The sequence below is a fragment of the Elephas maximus genome, chromosome 16, assembly GCF_024166365.1.
Source record: "Elephas maximus indicus isolate mEleMax1 chromosome 16, mEleMax1 primary haplotype, whole genome shotgun sequence".
Lineage (NCBI taxonomy): Eukaryota > Metazoa > Chordata > Mammalia > Proboscidea > Elephantidae > Elephas > Elephas maximus.
In genome coordinates, this window is record NC_064834.1 from 42,160,123 (window position 1) to 42,177,919 (window position 17,797).

The window sequence follows — 17,797 nt, forward strand, 5'->3', positions numbered from 1 at the left end:
AAAAAGATACGCCAAAAAGGGTGTCATCCTTTTGAATATAGTAAAGAACCATTTTTTGTCATATTAAAGGGAATAGGTAAATTGTCCCAGTAGTCAACTCCCCATTTTCTTACTTTTTTTTTTTCTCTAAAGCTTTTCTTAGCCCTTGAAGTTTTATCCTCAGTGTCTCTTGATTCAAGTGTCACACACCTGCTCTCGGTTTGCAGCATTTTTATAACTGCTATTTCTCATTAGCATTGAAATCCCATCATCTGCCCATTCCAGAGCCTTTGGTCAGAGGTGCAAACAAAAGCCAATCAGGCAGGCACTGTCACCCTTTATGAAGAGGTTCTCATGAACAATCATTCGATGAGCTTGAGGTAATTTGCATTAAAATGGTCTTAAAGGCAGGAGCCTAGATAATGAGTCTATATTTTATCTAACCAAAAATTTATAATAAGGTGTTAGGAAAGAACTGTTTGCAACCTTCAATAAAACATTACTTTTAATTTCTGCGTTTCCATTTTCTTAGCAATGTGAAAGTGAACTTGACTAAGGTACACAGATCAAAATCATAACTTTTTTCTTAAAAAATAAGCTGACAATTGTAATTTTTTTCTCCCTCCTGTCCCCTACCATGAGTCAGAATCGACTCAACGGCACCAGGTTTTATTTTGGTCTGACCTCTGCACATGGCTAGAGGTTTAGATTGACTCAACTAGGAATATTTTGGGACCTGGTCTACCCACAGCTTTTATTTCCCTTCTCTTTTCTACTGCCTTGTGTTTTAGTTCAACAACTGGGAAGATGAGGAAAAGAAATTTAAGTCAGCCTCTCTGGCTGTTTAGCAGTTTTGGTAAGAGAAGTAGCCGAGGAGATAGTTGAGAATATGGCAAAAGGGGTGTTTTCAAGTTCACGCTTGTTCCTTTTCTGGTGGATCATCCATAGTGAACAGCATTATCACATGATCTCTTTTCCATAAACTCTTATTTTTTCACTCAAAATATAAATATATTGAACACTTCTTGTATAAAAGACTCTTATATATTTCAGGGTTCAAAAAGTGTACAAGCCAAGATGGGAAGAATGAAGTGTACGTGTAACTCTTGCACAGAGAGTGTCATAATAAATGTCATTACCAGAAATAACACAAGTCAGAGAATTAGAGGTGGAAAAGAATTGTTGGAAAAGGGAAGCAGGGAAGGTTGCTGTGTAGAAATAGCATTAAAATTCTAACTAAACCAGTAACAGCTATGTAGTAAAGTCTTTTGAGCACTAAGGTGCACCTGACCCAAGCCATGGTATTTTCAGTCACCTCATATGCATGTAAAAGGTGGACAATCAGTAGAAAAGACCAAAGAAGAACTGATGCATTTGAATTATGGTGTTGGTGAAGAATATTGAATATACGATGGACTGCCAGAAGAACAAAAGAAATCTGTCTTGGAAGAAGTACAGCCAGAATGCTCCTTAGAAGCAAGGGTGGCGAGACTTTGTCTCACGTACTTTGGACTTGTTACCAGAAGGGACCAGTCCCTGGAAAAGGACATCATATTTGGTAAAGTAGAGGGTCAGTGAAAAAGAGGAAGACCCTCAATGAGATGGATTCGCACAGTGGCCGCAACAATGGGCTCAAGCATGGCAACAATTGTGAGGATGGCTCAGGACTCAACAGTGTCTTGCTCCGTTGTATGTGGGGTCGCTATGAGCTGGAACCGACTCAGCGGCACCTAAGAACAACAGGAAAGTGCAAAGATCTAGGAGCCATAAGGAAGGAGGAAAAGTTAAGGAAAAGGAAGGATTAGGGGATGGAAGAAAGAAAATCGTGTTCAGGAAGGGATTGTAAAGGGGGCTGTCAGGCACACCTGAATTAAATCAAGATGGACTTGTAGTTCTGGAAGAAGGCAAGTATTTCTTTTCCCTCCAAACACTTAGGACTAGACTTTCAGCAGTCCCAGCTGTCCTCCTCTGGGTAATAGAATCTCATTTACTAGGTAGAGTTGGGCCATAATGCCTGGGCTGTACCTCATCTTCCTTTCTTTGTTCATTCAAAAGATCACTGCACTCAAGTGCCCTTTGCAGCGTGAGGCAGTTTATCACCTCCATGCTAAAATCTTTCCGGTGTTTCCTACTGCTCTTAGGGTTAATCCTTGTCACCAGCCCTAGAGTCCTGCGCAGTTGACCCTTCCCATCTTCTTTAGCCGTTGGCTCTCACCACAGAGCTTCCCCTTGTTCTCTCTTGCCCAGACTCTCTCTTTCTCTATGTGCTATGCATGCAGCTTCCAAACACAGAGCCTTTTCCTCTGTCTGAAAATGTTCCTCCTCCTCCTCCTCCTATTTAACTACTTAATTCCTCCCTCACCCATCTCCCAAACTTCTTGATAGCACTTACACAGCTGTAGTTTTCTATTTTTGTATGATAGTTTGATGGTATCCCCCACTGAACTGTAAATGCTAAGAAGGTAAGCTCTTAGAATGGTGAGCTAAAGCTCACCATTCCCGTGCATACCCAAACCTGGTGCTGTTGAGTTGATTCCAACTCATAGCGACCCAATAGGACAGAGTAAGACTGCCCCACAGGGTTTCCAAGAAGCAGCTGGTGGATTCGAACTGCCAGCCTTTTTGGTTAACAGCCATGCTCTTAAGCACTGTGCCACTGGGGCCATAGTGGGCCTAAAATACGTCTGTTGTGAATGAACACAGACAATGAATCACTCGTAAATGAAGCTAAATTCTGTAGTAGTTCAGACCCGTCTAATTTCATTTCCACCCCTTCCGGGCCATTTTCTTATAAAATGCCAACACTGGTGCCTATCTATTAAAAAAAAAGAGCACCTTAAATAAGAAGGAAAATTTTTTTTCTCCTGTAAACAGCCAACCTCATGTTGTAAGCTGAGCAAAGTTGTCAAGGGCCCAGGCTGCTTCCATCTTTTCCACTGGGCAGCCATGAGCCCAGATGAAAATCAGGGTCTGTATTACTAAAGAGAAGGAGTCAATGGGTGGTGCAAACAGTTAAGCACTCAACTACTAGCCAAGATGTTGGTAGTTCCAATCTACCTGGATGCTCCTGGGAAGACCGTCTGCTTCCAGAAAGGTCATAGCCTTCAAAACCCTATGGAGCAGTTCTACGGTGCACATACAGGTTGCCACAGGTTGCCGTGAGTCAGAATCATCTCAACTACAACTAACAACAACTATGACAATTACTAAAGAAAAAGGAGAGAACTGATATCGAGGGCAATTAGAAGTCTCTGCCACAGTGCCTTTTAAAGGTATCATAAGGATTTGGTAATACCTAAGACTCGAAACTGTTCCAGGCACAGAGTCAGAACTTAATGGTGGCTGTTATTATTATTCCTTCATTCAGCATACTCATAGTAATATGTGACTTACCTGAAAGACCTTACCCGCACCCATGCTTTGGGCTTTTTAAAACCTGTTTCTTTGTCTCTTTCTTCATTCTTGGATCAGATTACTTGGTTTACTGTGTTTGCACTATTTTGCACACAGTTTACCGTAAGCAGTTGGAGCAACTCTGTTTTCCTTTTGATAGTTTATGGAGCAGTAGGCCCGCCGCCACCCTACTGGGACTTTGCTCTCCTTAGCCTAATCATAACTCCTGTTTGTCTTTCCCGTAGATAAGATCAACTCTGTTGGCCAAATAGAGCCACAGATCTGTTTTGTCCACCTTGCGGATGGTGCCATTTGGGCGTGCATCCACCTTTGTTTAAGGCTGTACCTTGACAAGCAGGAGATGGGCAGTGGGGGGCGAAGCAGGGGGGAATTTGGTGAAAATAAAGTTGGGCAGTGTGTGTTCACCCTTGACAGTTTATTTTCTTTATTTCCTGTGAAGGCAATTGACCGAGGCTTAGGCTTTGAACTTGTCTACAGCCCTGCCATCAAAGACTCCACAATGAGAAGGTACACAATTTCCAATGCCCTCAATCTGATGCAGATCTGCAAAGGAAAGGTAGGGTTCCATCATTTTAGCATGTCTTTTAAAACTTTTTTTAAACCTAGCAGTTTATTATTATTAATACACTGGAATTTCATACTGAATCTTTGTCCTTAAAGCAGAAAGGTCTCAAGGCACAGAAACAACTTCTCCCATGTTGATGAACTCTGCAGATTTTAAGGGAAGGAAAAATATTGAGGGAAGAGTAATGTAAGGGGGGGGGAAGATTGTGGAAAACCCCTGTCTTTCAATAAGGAATTTCAGTTTACCTCTATGAAAATAATAAATAGATAACAACTGTTTATCATCAGTGAGTTGAATTAAAGTTACATGACCTTTGAAACTAGTTTAACTAATTCATCTTTTCTAAGACCTATTGGGAAAGCTGTTCTAATTTCTTATTATTAAAGGCTGCCTTTAGCTTGACATGTGATCTGTCATTCTTTCACTTTAGTTATTTACCTTATCTTTAAAAGAAGTTGGTATTTGAGCCTTAAATGTTAAGGTGTGACTGCTGGTTATTTGTATTATAAGACTCTTCTTTTTTTTTTTTTTTTACATTCACAAGATTAATATTGATCACTTTCTATTTTGTAGAACGTAATTATATCTAGTGCTGCAGAAGGGGTAAGTCTGGCATTAAGTACTTTGTTTTTGCTTTTCAAGTTACAAAACTTTGAAAATTTTCTAGAAGAGAAATTAAATAGCAGTGTAATGAATATTTATTGCATGTTTTCATTTTTAACTATGCATTTCTTCCTTGTAATCTCTGGAAAGTAAAATCTCTCCCCATTCCATTTGGGTTTGAAGTTTTGTTTATGTAAATAACTTTTCATTTATATGGTTACAAAATACTTTTCGGTGTTCTTTTGTATTTTCAAAAGCTTGAGATACCCATCAAAATTATAATGACTTAAAAATTCTACAAGTGACTTTCTTATTTTTGGACACTTAAGTATCCTGTTAATTTACTCCAAATGAAGTCATTGAAGTGTTATGAATAAATAACTTGTCCTCTTGTATCTATTTTTTGTTTATTTTAGCCTTTAGAAATAAGAGGCCCATATGATGTGGCAAACTTGTATCCTTTTTTGAGTTGAAATTGTATTTTAGGAAATCTGGAGTTCAAAGTGGTATTTTAGTTAAAATATTTTTCTCAGCATTTCACTGTAAGTTTACTGTCTAATAGCTTAAAAAAACAACTACACCAGCTCATGGAGAAAGTCTTTTTTTGTTTTCTGGATTAAGGGTAGGATAGAAAAAGAGGAGTGAGGGACTCCATACTGTAGAAGCTTAGAGTTAAATGCATCTCTTAGATGCATGTCCCAGTTGGGCTACGAACTGTTACAGAAGTAAGGTCTCTCTCTCAGTTTGACTAGGTGAGCTGGCATTTTTAGTTGTTTGTGTTAGTCTCATGTCCTTGGCTGACTCTGGGTTGAAGACTTTAATGACCCCACCAGAGGGCTGCTGTTTGGGCTGTCTGAAAGCGATGCCAAGGCTGCGGTGTCCACCAACTGCAGAGCAGCACTTCTTCACGGAGGTGAGCAGTTCTTCCAGTGAAAACAGCGAGGATTCGTGTTAGAAGCAAGTCATTTTTAATCAAACAGTTGAACCATATCTGCTTTTATTGTTGTGTCCTCCAGAGTCCTTTTCGGGTCATCTTTTCTCAACCTGTTTAACCATATCCCTCATTGCTTTCTCACCCTTCACTTCAGGCTTTACTTTTTCTCGTTTGTGGGATAAATATAGTTTGTGTTACAGAAACCAGTATTGAATGTAGTCCTTCAACTACAGATAGTTTTGTGGCTATATTTTGAGAGGCTTCTGATCTCCTATCCTCCTCCCTCCTCTCCAGAGGAGAGTGCTTGCTCTGTGAGAATCACTGTCTTAGAGAACTGAAATGGCAAAAATATATAGTAACCCATTTATTAAGAAAACAAAAACAGCAAATACATTTTTAAAACCCAACAAACTCAGACCATAAGTTTTTGCAATTATTATAACTCATCATGACTCCAGTTTTTTCTGTTTACATGCTGGAGAGTATGCAGATTGTACATTTTTAACTTGACATTTATCTATCTCTTCACTTTAATCCCACTACTGGAACCCACTGAATTTCTTACTCATCCAAAGCACTAAACCCAAACCCATTGTCCTCGAGTCAATTCGGACTCATCGTGACCCTATATGACAGAGTAGAACTGCCCCATAGGGCTTCTAAGGAGCGGCTGGTGAATTCGAACTGCTGACCTTTTTGTTAGCAGCCGTTGCTCTTTTTTTTTTTTAATTGTACTTTAGATGAAGGTTTACAGAACAAACTAGCTTCTCATAAAACAGATAGTACACATATTGTTTTATGATATTGGTAAACAACCCCACAACATGTCAACATTCTCCCTTCTTGACCTTGGCTTCCCTATTACCAGCTTTCCTGTCCCCTCCTGCCATCTAGTCCTTGTCCCTGGGCTGGTGTGCCCCTTTAGTCTTGTTTTGTTTTATGGGCCTGTCTAATCTATGGCTGAAGGGTGAACCTCAAGAGTGACTTCATTACTGAGCTAAAAGAGTGTCCAGGGTCCTTACTCTCGGGGTTTCTCCCGTCTCTTTCAGGCCAGTAAGTCTGGTCTTTTTTTGTGAGTTAGAATTTTTCTCCAGTTCTGTTAGGACCCTCGACTGTGATCCCCATCAGAGCAGTCAGTGGTGGTAGCCAGGCACCATCTAGTTGTACTGGACTGAGTCTGGTGGAGGCCATGGTGGTTGTGGTCTGTTAGTCCTTTGGACTGATCTTTCCCTTGTATCTTTAGTTTTCTTCATTCTTCCTTGCTCCCGAAGCACCGACACCACTGGAATATCTTAGATGGCGACTCACAGGCTTTTAAGACTGCAGACGCTACTCACCAAAGTAGAACGTAGAACAGTTTCTTTATAAGCTATGCTATGCCATTTGAGCTAGGTGTTCCCTGAGACCATGGTCCCCATAGCGTTCAGCCCGGCAATTCGGTCCCTCAGGGAGTTTGGACATGTCTGTGGAGGTTCCATGACCTTGCCTTGGACAAGCTGTGCTGGCTTCTCCACTATTTTGTACTGTCCTACCCTTCACCAAAGTTACCGCTTATCTATTGCCTATTTAGTGTTTTTCCATTCCTACCTCTTCCCCTCCCTGGTAACCATCAAAGATTGTTTCTTTTTGTATATAAACCTTTTCATGAGTTTTTACAGTAGTGGTCTCAGTATTTGTCCTTTTGTGATTGACTTATTTCACTCAGCATAATGCCCTCCAGATTTATCCATATTATGAGATACGGATTCATCATTGTTCTTTATTGTTGTGTAATACTCTGTTGTGTATGTACCATACTTTGTTTATCCATTCATCTATTGATGGGCATCTAGGTTGTTTTCATGTTTTTGCTATTGTGAACAATGCTGCAGTGAACTTCGGTGTGTATATGTCTATTCATGTGATAATTCTTACTTCTCTAGGATATGTTCCTAGGATTAGGCTTGCTGGATCATATGGTATTTCTATTTCTAGCTTTCTAAGGAAGTGCCATATTGTTTTCTAAAATGTTTATATCATTTTGCATTCTCACCAGCAGTGCATAATAGTTCCAACCTCCTGTGGCCTCTCCAACATTTGCTATTTTCTGTTTTTTGATTTGTGCCAGTAATGCCTGGGTGAGATGGTATCTCATTGTTTTTGATTTGTATTTCTCTGATGGCTAGTGATCTCAGCCTTCTCCTCATATGTTTGTTAGCCACTTTAACGTCTTCTTTGGTGAAGTGTCTGTTCATTTCCTTTGCCCATTTTTTAATTGGATTATTTGTCTTTTTGTTGTAGAGGTGTTGGATTTTCCTGTAGATTTTAGAGATTAGACCTTTGCCTGATTTGTAGTAGCCAAAAATTTTTTCCCAGTCTGCAGGTTCTGTTTTTATTCTTTTGGTGAAGTCTTTTGATGAGCATAAGTGTTTAATTTTTAGAAGATCTCAATTTTCTAGCTTGTCTTCTGAAGTTTGTGTGTTGTTGGTTATGGTTTGCATCCTGTTAATGCCATGTGTTAGGGCCTCTAGCATTGATCATATTTTTTCTTCTATGATCGCTATTGTTTTTTGCTTTCTATTTCAGTCTTTGATCCATTTTTAATTAGTTTTTGTACATGGTGTGAGGTATGGGTCCTGTCTCATTTTTTTTGCAGATGCACATCCAGCGTTACCAGCACCGTTTGTTAAAAAGACTATCTTTTCCCCATTTGGTGGTCTTTAGGCCTTGGTCGAAGATCAGGTGACTTTAGGTGGATGGATTTACATCTGGGTTCTCAGTTCTGCTCCATTGGTCAATGTGTCTGTCATTGTTCTACTGGTACCAGGCTATTTTGACTATCGTAGCTGTATAGTAGGTTCTGAGGTTAGGTAGTGCGAGTCCTCCTATTTATTCTTTTTCTTTAATAGTGCTTTACTTACCTGGGGCTTCTTCCCTTTCCATATAAAGTTGATGATTAGTTTTTCCATCTCTTTAAAGAATGTTGTTGGTATTTGGATTGGGATTGCATTGTATTTTTAAGTTGCTTTGGGTAGAACTGTCGTTTTCACAATGTTGAGTCTACCTATCCATGAACATGGTCTGTTTTTCCATTTGTGTAGATCTCTTTTGGTTTCTTGAAGTAGTATTCTGTAGTTTTCTTTGTATAGGTCTTTTACATCCCTGGTTAGATTTATTCCTTATTTTGGGGGGACTATTTTTATTATAAATTGGTATTGTTTTCTTCATTTCCTTTTCATCATTCTCTTTATCGGTGTATAGCAACCCAACTGATTTTTGGATGTTTATCTTATATCCTACTACTCTGCTGAATCTTTCTATTAGTTACAGTAGTTTACTCATGGAGTCTTTTGGGTTTTCTATGTATAGTATCATATTGTCCGCTAATAGGGACAGTTTAGCTTCTTTATTACCAATTTAAAAAATGTCCTTTATTTCTTTTTCTTGTCTTATTGCTCTAGCTGGGACTTCCAGCACAGTGTTAAATAAGGGTGGTGATAAAGGACATCCATGTCTTGTTCTCAAGGAGTATGTATTCAGCCTCTCTCCATTAAAAATGATATTGGCTGTTAGTTTTGCATAAAAAAAAAAAGCAAAGATACCCTTTATTTCCAAGACCAACAACTTCTTCATGGCAAATACCTTCCTTCACCAACATACACAGTGACTATACACACGGACCTCGCCAGATAGAACACACAGAAATCAAATTGACTACATCTGTGGAAACAGACAATGGAAGAGTTCAATATCATCAGTCAGAACAAGGCCAGGGGCCAACTGTGGAACAGACCATCAGTTGCTTATATGCAAGTTCAAGCTGAAACTGAAGAAAATCAGAGCAAGTCCACGAGAGCCAAAATACGACCTTGAGTACATCCTACCTGAATTTACAGACTATCTGAAGAATAGATTTGACTCATTGAACACTAGTGACCACAGACCAGACGAGTTGTGGAATGGCATCAAGAACATCATCCATGAAGAAAGCAAGAGGTCATTGAAAGACAGGAAAGAAAGAAAAGACCAAGGTGGATGTCAGAGGAGACTCTGAAACTTGCTCTTGAGCGTCGAGCAACTAAAGCAAAGGAAGAATTGATGAAGTAAAAGAACTGAACAGAAGATTTGAAAGGGTGGGTAGAGAAGACAAAGTAAAGTATTATAATGACATGTGCAAAGAGCTGGAGATGGAAAACCAAAAGGGAATAACACACTAGGCATTAGTCAAGCTGAAAGAACTGAAGAAAAAATGCAAGCCTTGAGTTGCAATAAAGAAGGATTCTATGGGGAGAATATTAAATGATGCAGGAAGCATTAAAAGAAGATGGAAGGAATACACAGAGTCATTTTACCAAAAAGAATTAGTCGATGTTCAACCATTTCAAGAGGTGGCATATGATCAGGAACTGATGGTACTGAAGGAGGAAGTCCAAGCTGGTCTGAAGGCATTGGTGAAAAACAAGGCTTCAGGAATTGATGGAATATCAACTGAGATGTTTCAACGAATAGATGCAGTGCTGGAGGTACTCACTCATCTATGCCAAGAAATATGGAAGACAGCTTCCTGGCCAACTGACTGCAAGAGATCCATATTTATGCCTATTCCCAAGAAAGGTGATCCAACTGAATGTGGAAATACAGAACAATATCATTAATATCACACGCAAGCAAAATTTTGCTGAAGATCATTCAAAAGCAGCTGCAGCAGTATATCGACAGGGAACTGCCAAAAATTCAGGCCAGATTTGGAAGAGGACATGGAACCAGGGATATCATTGCTGTTGTCAGATGGATCCTGGCTGAAAGCAGAGAATACCAGAAGGATGTTGACCTGTGTTTTATTGACTATGCAAAGGCATTCGGCTGTGTGGATCATAATAAACTATGGATAACACTGCGAAGAATGGGAATTCCAGAACACTTAATTGTGCTCATGAGGAACTTTTACATAGATCAAGAGGCAGTTCGGATAGAACAAGGGGATACTGATTGGTTTAGAGTCAGGAAAGGTATGCATCAGGGCTGTATTCTTTCACCATACCTATTCAATTTGTATGCTGAGCAAATAATCCGAGAAGCTGGACTATATGAAGAAGAACAGGGCATCAGGATTGGAGGAAGACTCATTAACAACCCATGTTATGCAGATGACGCAACCTTGCTTGCTGAAAGTGAAGAGGACTTGAAGCACTTCCTAATGAAGATGAAAGACCACAGCCTTCAATATGGATTGCACCTCAACATAAAGAAAAAATCCTCACAACTGGACCAATGAGCAACATCATGATAAACGGAGAAAAGATTGAAGTTGTCAAGGATTTCATTTTACTTGGATCCACAGTCAACAGCCATGGAAGCAGCAGTCAAGAAACCAAAAGATGCATTGCATTGGGTAAATCTGCTGCAAAGGACCTCTTTAAAGTGTTGAAGAGCAAAGATGTCACCTTGAAGACTCAGGTGCGCCTGACCCAAGCCATGGTATTTTCAATCGCATCATATGCATGTGAAAGCTGGACAATGAATAAGGAAGACTGAAGAAGAATTGAAGTCTTTGACTTGTGGTGTTGGTGAAGAATATTGAATATACCATGGACTGCCAAATGAATGAGCAGATCTGTCTTAGAAGAATTACAACCAGAATGCTCCTTACAAGCAAGGATGGCGAGACTGCATCTTCCATTTTTTGGACATGTTGTCAGGAGGGGTCAGTCCCCGGAGCAGGACATCATGCTTGGCAGAGCACAGGGTCAGCAGAAAAGAGGAAGACCCTCAATGAGGTGGATTGACACAGTGGCTTCAACAATGAGCTCAAGCAAAACAACGATTGTAAGGATGGCTCAGGACCAGGCAGTGTTTCGTTCTGTTGTGCGTAGGGTCGGTATGAGTCGGAACTGACTCAACACCACCTAAGAAGAACAACAACAACTCTTTATTTTGTTGAGAAATTTTCCTTCTGTACCTATTTTATTGAGATTTTTTATCAGGAATGGGCGTTGGACTTTGTTGAATGCTTTTTCTGCATTGATTGAGATTATTATGTGATTCTTTACTTTCCTTTTATTTGTGTGGTGGATTATGTTCATTGATTTTCTAATGCTGAACCATCCTTGCATACCTGTTAAAAAATCCTGCTAGGTTGTGGTGTATTTTTTTTTTTTTTATGATGCTAAATGCTATTGGCTAGAATTCTGTTGAGAATTTTTGTATGTATAGTCATGACAGATACTGGTCTGTAATTTTCTTCTTTTGTGGTGCCTTTGCCTGGTTTCGATATCAGACCTGTGCTGGCTTCATAGAATGCGTGTGGAAGTATTACTTCCTTTTCTGTGTTCTGAAATAGTAGTACTGGTGTGAGCTCTTCTCTGAATGTTTGGACATCATTTTGTGTTAGTTTGGATAGGTAGTGCATTGGTAGAAATTTGTCCATTTCTTTCAGGTTTTCTGATTTATTGGAGTGTAAACCAAAAAACCATACCCGTTGCTGTCAATCCCAACTCATATCGATTCTAGGACAGAGCAGAACTGCTCCATAGGGTTTCCTGCTGGAGTATAGTTTTTATAATACTCTGTTATGATCCTTTTTATTTCAGTTGGGTCTGTTGTAATATCCCCTATTTCATTTTTTACTTGGATTATTTGCATCCTCTCCTGTTTTTCTTTTGTCAGTTTGGCCAGTGGTTTGTCGATTTTGTTGATCTTTCAAAACAACCAACTTTTGGTTTTGTTGATTCTTTCTATTGTTTTTCTATTCCCTATTTCATTTATTTCTATCTGACCTTTGTTATTTCTTTTTCTCTGGTGACTGTGAGCTTCTTTTGCTGTTCTCTATTTGTAGCTAATGTTTTGGTTTTGTCCCTTTCTTCTTTTTTGATACGTGTCTCTACTGGTATGAATTGACCTCTGAGGACTGCCTTTGCTGTGTTCCAAAGGTTTTGGTATAATGTGTTTTCATTCTAGGAATTTTTTTATTCCATCTTTGATTTGTTCTATTACCCAGTGGTTTTTAAGCAGGGTGTTACTCAGTTTCCATGTAATTGATTTTTTTGTTGTTGTTAATTTCTACTTTGATGGCCTTGTGGTCAGAGAAGATAGTTTGTATTATCTCAGTGTTTTGGATTTTGTTTAGGGTTGCTCAGTGGCCTAAGATGTGGACTGTGCTAGAGAATGTTCCATATGCATTGGAAGAGATTGTGTACTTTACAGCTGTTGGGTGGAGTGTTCTGTATATGTCTATGAGGTCAGGTCTGTTGATTGTGTCCTTTAGGTCTTCTGTATCTTTGTTGAGTTTCTTTCTAGATGTTCTGTCCTTTACTGAATGGTGTGTTGAAGTCTCTTACTACTATTATTGTGGAACTGTCAATTCTCTTTTCAGTGCAGCCGTAGCTCTTAACTAGTGCGCCACCAGGTAATAAAAATTAAACTACAATTATTTAATGTACTGAGACTTTGGAAAATAAAAGTGAAGCTTTATTTAAAAAAAAAACAGAAAACCTGCACATTTGATCGGTTTTTTCATTCTCTTTGTAATTTTTATGAGGGTCAAGAAGTAATTTAGTTGCTATCACCCAGATGTATTTTAAACTTCAGAATGCATTCCATTGCCTTCTCATAGATTTCCACTCATACAGAATCAGTTGCTGAATATAGCCAAGTTATTTAGCATATGAATAGGTAGGTTTTTTTTTTTAAGACTTTGTGTGTTGTGTCTGCATTTTAATGATCTGGTTTCCATTTGGGAGAACTGCTTACTGTATTGACTTACCATGAATTAGATAATTTTGCTTTTGGTTTCAGCATTTTTAGTTTGACATTGTTACATTACATAGCTTAGACCTATCACATAAGCTCTGAGAATGACCACATTAACTGGGATTTTTATCAAGATGTTCTTGAAATTAAAGAGTAGTTGATTCATGCTTTGGCAGTTCTGCCATTATTTTATCTATTTGAAATGAATATAAGGAATAATCAAGATTTGGAAAGCAATTGGTATTCCAAAATAGATTAAACAAGAAAGGGAAATTAAAACAAAAAAAAAAATGTAATAGTGAAAAATATAAAGTTCTACATGTAACTTAAAAGAACTCAACTACTCAGCATTGGGTATATAAAGCCAGGCTTTTTATAGAAGCTCAACTAAAAACGGTTTGTAGGCTTTAGGTAACATTGCCGTATGCCCCAGTGTACCCAGGACAGTCCTAGTTTATGCCTGTTGTTCCTGCAGAATTATTAAACACTGAAAAGCATCCCAATACAGATGATAAATTATACAGTTACCTAGGTTTTAGTTGACTGAGGGCTCAGTATGAGATAGAGTATTCTAATATTGCTAATTCAGTCTTAGGTTACACTATAAGAAGTAAAGGATTCTAAGGCAAGGAGGTTGACATTCTCATTATTATGCTCTGCACTAATGAAGCCCCAGCTGGCATCTGTCTAGTTCTGCATGCTACATTTAAGGATAGCAATACACTAGAGCACTACCAGAAGATGGTTAATAGATTCTTAAAGAGTCTGGAAACCTTATCATGTGAGGGATCGTTAAAAGCAGTACATGTTTTTTTTTTTTTAATTTTTATTAAGCTTCAAGTGAACATTTACCATTCCAATCAGTCACATGTAGGTTTACATACATCTTACTCCCTTCTCCCACTTGCTCTCCCCCTATTGAGTCAGCCCTTTCAGACTCTCGTTTCGTGCCAATTTTGCCATCTTCCCTCTCTCTCTATCTTCCCATCCCCCCTCCAGTCAAGAGTTGCCTACACACTCTCCAGTGTCCACCTGATTTAATTAGCTCACTCTTCATCAGCATCTCTCTCCCCCCCCACTGACCAGTCCTTTTCATGCCTGATGAGTTGTCTTCGGGGATGGTTCCTGTCCTGTGCCATCAGAAGTTCTGGGGAGCATTGTCTCCGGGATTCCTCTAGTTGCAGTCATACCATTAGGTATGGTCTTTTTATGAGAATTTGGGGTCTGTATCCCATTGGTCTTCTGCTCCCTCAGGAGTTGTCTGTTGTGCTCCCAGAAAGCAGTACATGTTTTCCAAGTGTCCAACCTGGAAAACAGAAGACTTGGGACACATAGTAGCTGGCTTTCTACACTGGAAGGCTTGCCTTAGGGAAATCAAGAATCCAGTGAATAGCGATTCTGAGGAGGTTATAGGAAGGGGCAGGTGAAAATGAAGGAGGCTCAAAGTCAGAGAATTTGGCTTATGATTGATGAGTTTGATTCCTCAGTCAGCCAGTGGACCAAGATGGACCTGTTGGGGGCGCCTACCTTGACTCCTCATGAACAAAATAGCATACTACTAAATAAGGAGCCCTGGTGGTGCAACAGTTAAGTGCTTGGCTACTATCATAAAAGCTGGTGGTTCACACCCACCCAGCGACCCAACAGGAGAAAGACAAGGCAATCTGCTCCCCATAAAGACTGTAGCCTAGAAAACCCTATAGAGTAGTTCTACTCTTTCACACGGAGTCACTATTAATCAGAATCGACTCGACGGCAGTGGGTAGTATGGGTAGGTATAGATTTTCCTTGGCGGGATGATTAAATGAACACTGTATGTGAAAACACATTGTAACTAAACCCCTACACAAATGTAACTTCTTCTTATTACAAAAATAATAATTTTTTTTTCACAGTGGCATTCTACATCTTGCTTTTTAATTTGCTGGTATTCCTGCATGGGTTTTGTTGTTGTTTCACCTTTTTTTTTAAACTCCCTATTTGCCCCTCCCTCCAGCACCTAACCTGTTGCTGTCGAGTCGATTCCGACTCACAGTGACCCTACAGGACAGAGTAGAACTGCCCCATAGAGTTTCCAAGGGGCACCTGGTGGATTCGAACTGCCAGCCTTTTGGTTAGAGGCTGTAGCTCTAAACCACTACGCCATAAGGGCTTCCATCACATAGTAACCACTAATCTCCTTTTGTCCTTTATGGATTTGCCTATTCTAGATGTTTCATATAAGTGGAATCATACAATGTTTGTCCTTTTGTATCTGGCCTATTAGCATGTTTTAAAAATTCACCCGCTATGGTGAAACTTCATTTCTCTTTAAAGCTAAATTGTACATATGTATATACTGCATTTATGTATATAGCATATTTTGTTTATCCATTCATCTGCCAGTGGACACTTGTGTTGTTTCTGCCTTTTGGCTGTCATGAATAGTACTGCAGTGAACATTGGTGTACATGTGTCTGTTTGAGTTGCTGCTTTCAATTATTTTGAGTATATACCTAGAAGCAGAATAGATTTGTTCTTTAAAGACTTATTTACACTCAAAGAGTTTTACTGGTTTTTCATTTATTTATATCAACTTAGATTAAGAAGTCAGTGTTCATGTAATATTAATAGTAGAACATTTCTGAGATGGAACTAAAATAATTTTGAAACCAATGCATTTTGTTTTGTTAAAAAGTGCTGGTTTTTCACAATGTAATTTTTATACTTTTTATTCATTCGGCTGAGTTTCAGAGTATTACTCAGAATCATAATGCTATGAATAAACGTGTCTAAATGCAAGATTTTTCATTTAGTGAAATGGAAATCATTGGCAATTTCCATTTATTTTGAAGTTCTCTGATTGTGTTGCCATTTTAGTGACCTTGAGAGCAGTTTTTGTCCCTTGTATAAATTAAAGTGCTTTTTTAAATAACTGGCAAAGTTTCAGAAGACTTGGTAAATTAATTCAGATAAATGAGAACGTAATGCTTATTAACTCTTACGAATTGACTTTACTTTTATAAGAAACAACTTGACGTAAAAAATAACTCTTACGCGTTCATCAAGTTCTTGTGATTCTTTGTCCTTCCTAGCTAATGATTCTCTTCCTAGTCCCTTCTTTCCCACTTTCTAAAGACAAAGTGTGGATGTCTTTTCATGACACTTTTGACCTTTATCTTTCCAGCCTCATTTCCCCCTAGTTTTTCACACTCCTCCTTCACACCAGCCATGTTGTTGCCTAAAAATAACTAGGTTCTTCTTACCTCTCTCCTTGTCTTTGCAAAGGAATACTTCCTTTTTTTTCCTTCTTCTCTGTTCCTATTGTCACCTGTTTTATGATGCATTCCTTAATTGACTCAGAGCATTAATTCTTGTGGGTCCCCCCATTCCTGTTATATTTGCCTTTATGTGCTTACCAGGTATGCTGTAGGAGGAAGGCTTAGTGTTGTCTGTTAGGCATCTTTATACCTCTGCATATTACACAGTGCCTGGCCCAGAATGGGTTAAATTTAAGTTGAACTGTTTTGCCAGCCTGACCTAAGCATTCATAATTTCCATTTTTCTTTGTCCATTGTCAACCAGTATATAAGGGATCAATAAACATGTGAGTTTGGATTTATTCATTCACTCATCAGGTATTTATTGAACACCTGTTATATACCAGGCATTGCTGGGTATTGGCAGTACAATGCGATTGTTTCTTCAGAGGTAGTTTAATAAGAGACACACATATGGTACGTGCTGAAAATAAGGCAAACGCACACCTCCATGGGAGAAATCAATAAAAGTGCGTGGTGTACTTGCTCTCTTGATTCGTCTGTCTTCTTACCATACATAAAACCAACATGTATGACTTGAGTTCTGGCTACAGAAGGTGCCAGGGACAGACCTTTAGGGGTAGCCTTGCCCTGCAGTTTTACCCTTGAGGTAGGCCTTAGCAGTGAAGTAGATGTTAATAATGTACCGGTCTGTGTGTATGTCGGGGGGAGAAAAGGGAATGACAGTAAGTGACATCAGCATCTACAGCAGCTCATTGTGGTTTTACCATTTACTAGTGCTGGAGGGCAGAGTAATACAATGCTCGCTGAACCACCTCTTTTTTAATCACATTTTAACTTCAAGCACTATGATTTCCCTGTTTGTCTTACAGAAACTAGAAAGACTGCTTTTGGAATTGTTTCCACAGTGAAGAAACCTCGGTCGTCAGAGGGGGATGACGGTTCTCTTCCAGCGTGCAAGAAAGCCAAGTGCGAGGGCTGAGCAGGATCCCGCAGTCGGTCTCTGTCAGTGCTCCCCTCTGCCCTTTTACACGTGCAAATAAAACCTTTCTATGATGCACTGTTTTCATTTGGAGTTAGAAATCAGTTGTCTATAAAAACAACATCGTATTCAAGCCGTTCAAATAACAAACAAAACCTAGTGAAGCATTAAAAAAAAGGCTGTTAGCTTAATGAATTTAGATATACTTTAAGGAAAAAAGTAGACGACTTCCCTTATCTTTTGTGTAAGTGATAAATCATGGCAGGTGTAATAGAATAAGAAAGTGTTTTAATACTGCAGGAAGCCATTTACAAAAGTTTTTTGTTTTGTTA

The 17,797-nt window shown here is 39.0% G+C and overlaps 1 protein-coding gene across 3 annotated transcripts in view; it reads left to right on the forward strand.

Moving 5' to 3' along the window:
- Positions 1–17,548, forward strand: part of RPP30 (ribonuclease P/MRP subunit p30) — a 34,540-nt gene extending 16,992 nt beyond the window's left edge. For all 3 annotated transcript variants that reach the window (XM_049855466.1, XM_049855468.1, XM_049855467.1), the window contains 5 exons: positions 3,833–3,949; positions 4,532–4,561; positions 4,978–5,015; positions 5,395–5,474; positions 17,356–17,548. In XM_049855466.1, the coding sequence (XP_049711423.1) occupies positions 3,833–3,949; positions 4,532–4,561; positions 4,978–5,015; positions 5,395–5,474; positions 17,356–17,465 (375 nt within the window). In that variant the 3' untranslated portion in view covers positions 17,466–17,548. The remainder of the gene's footprint in view (positions 1–3,832; positions 3,950–4,531; positions 4,562–4,977; positions 5,016–5,394; positions 5,475–17,355) is intronic.
- The last annotated feature ends 249 nt before the right edge of the window (positions 17,549–17,797 follow it).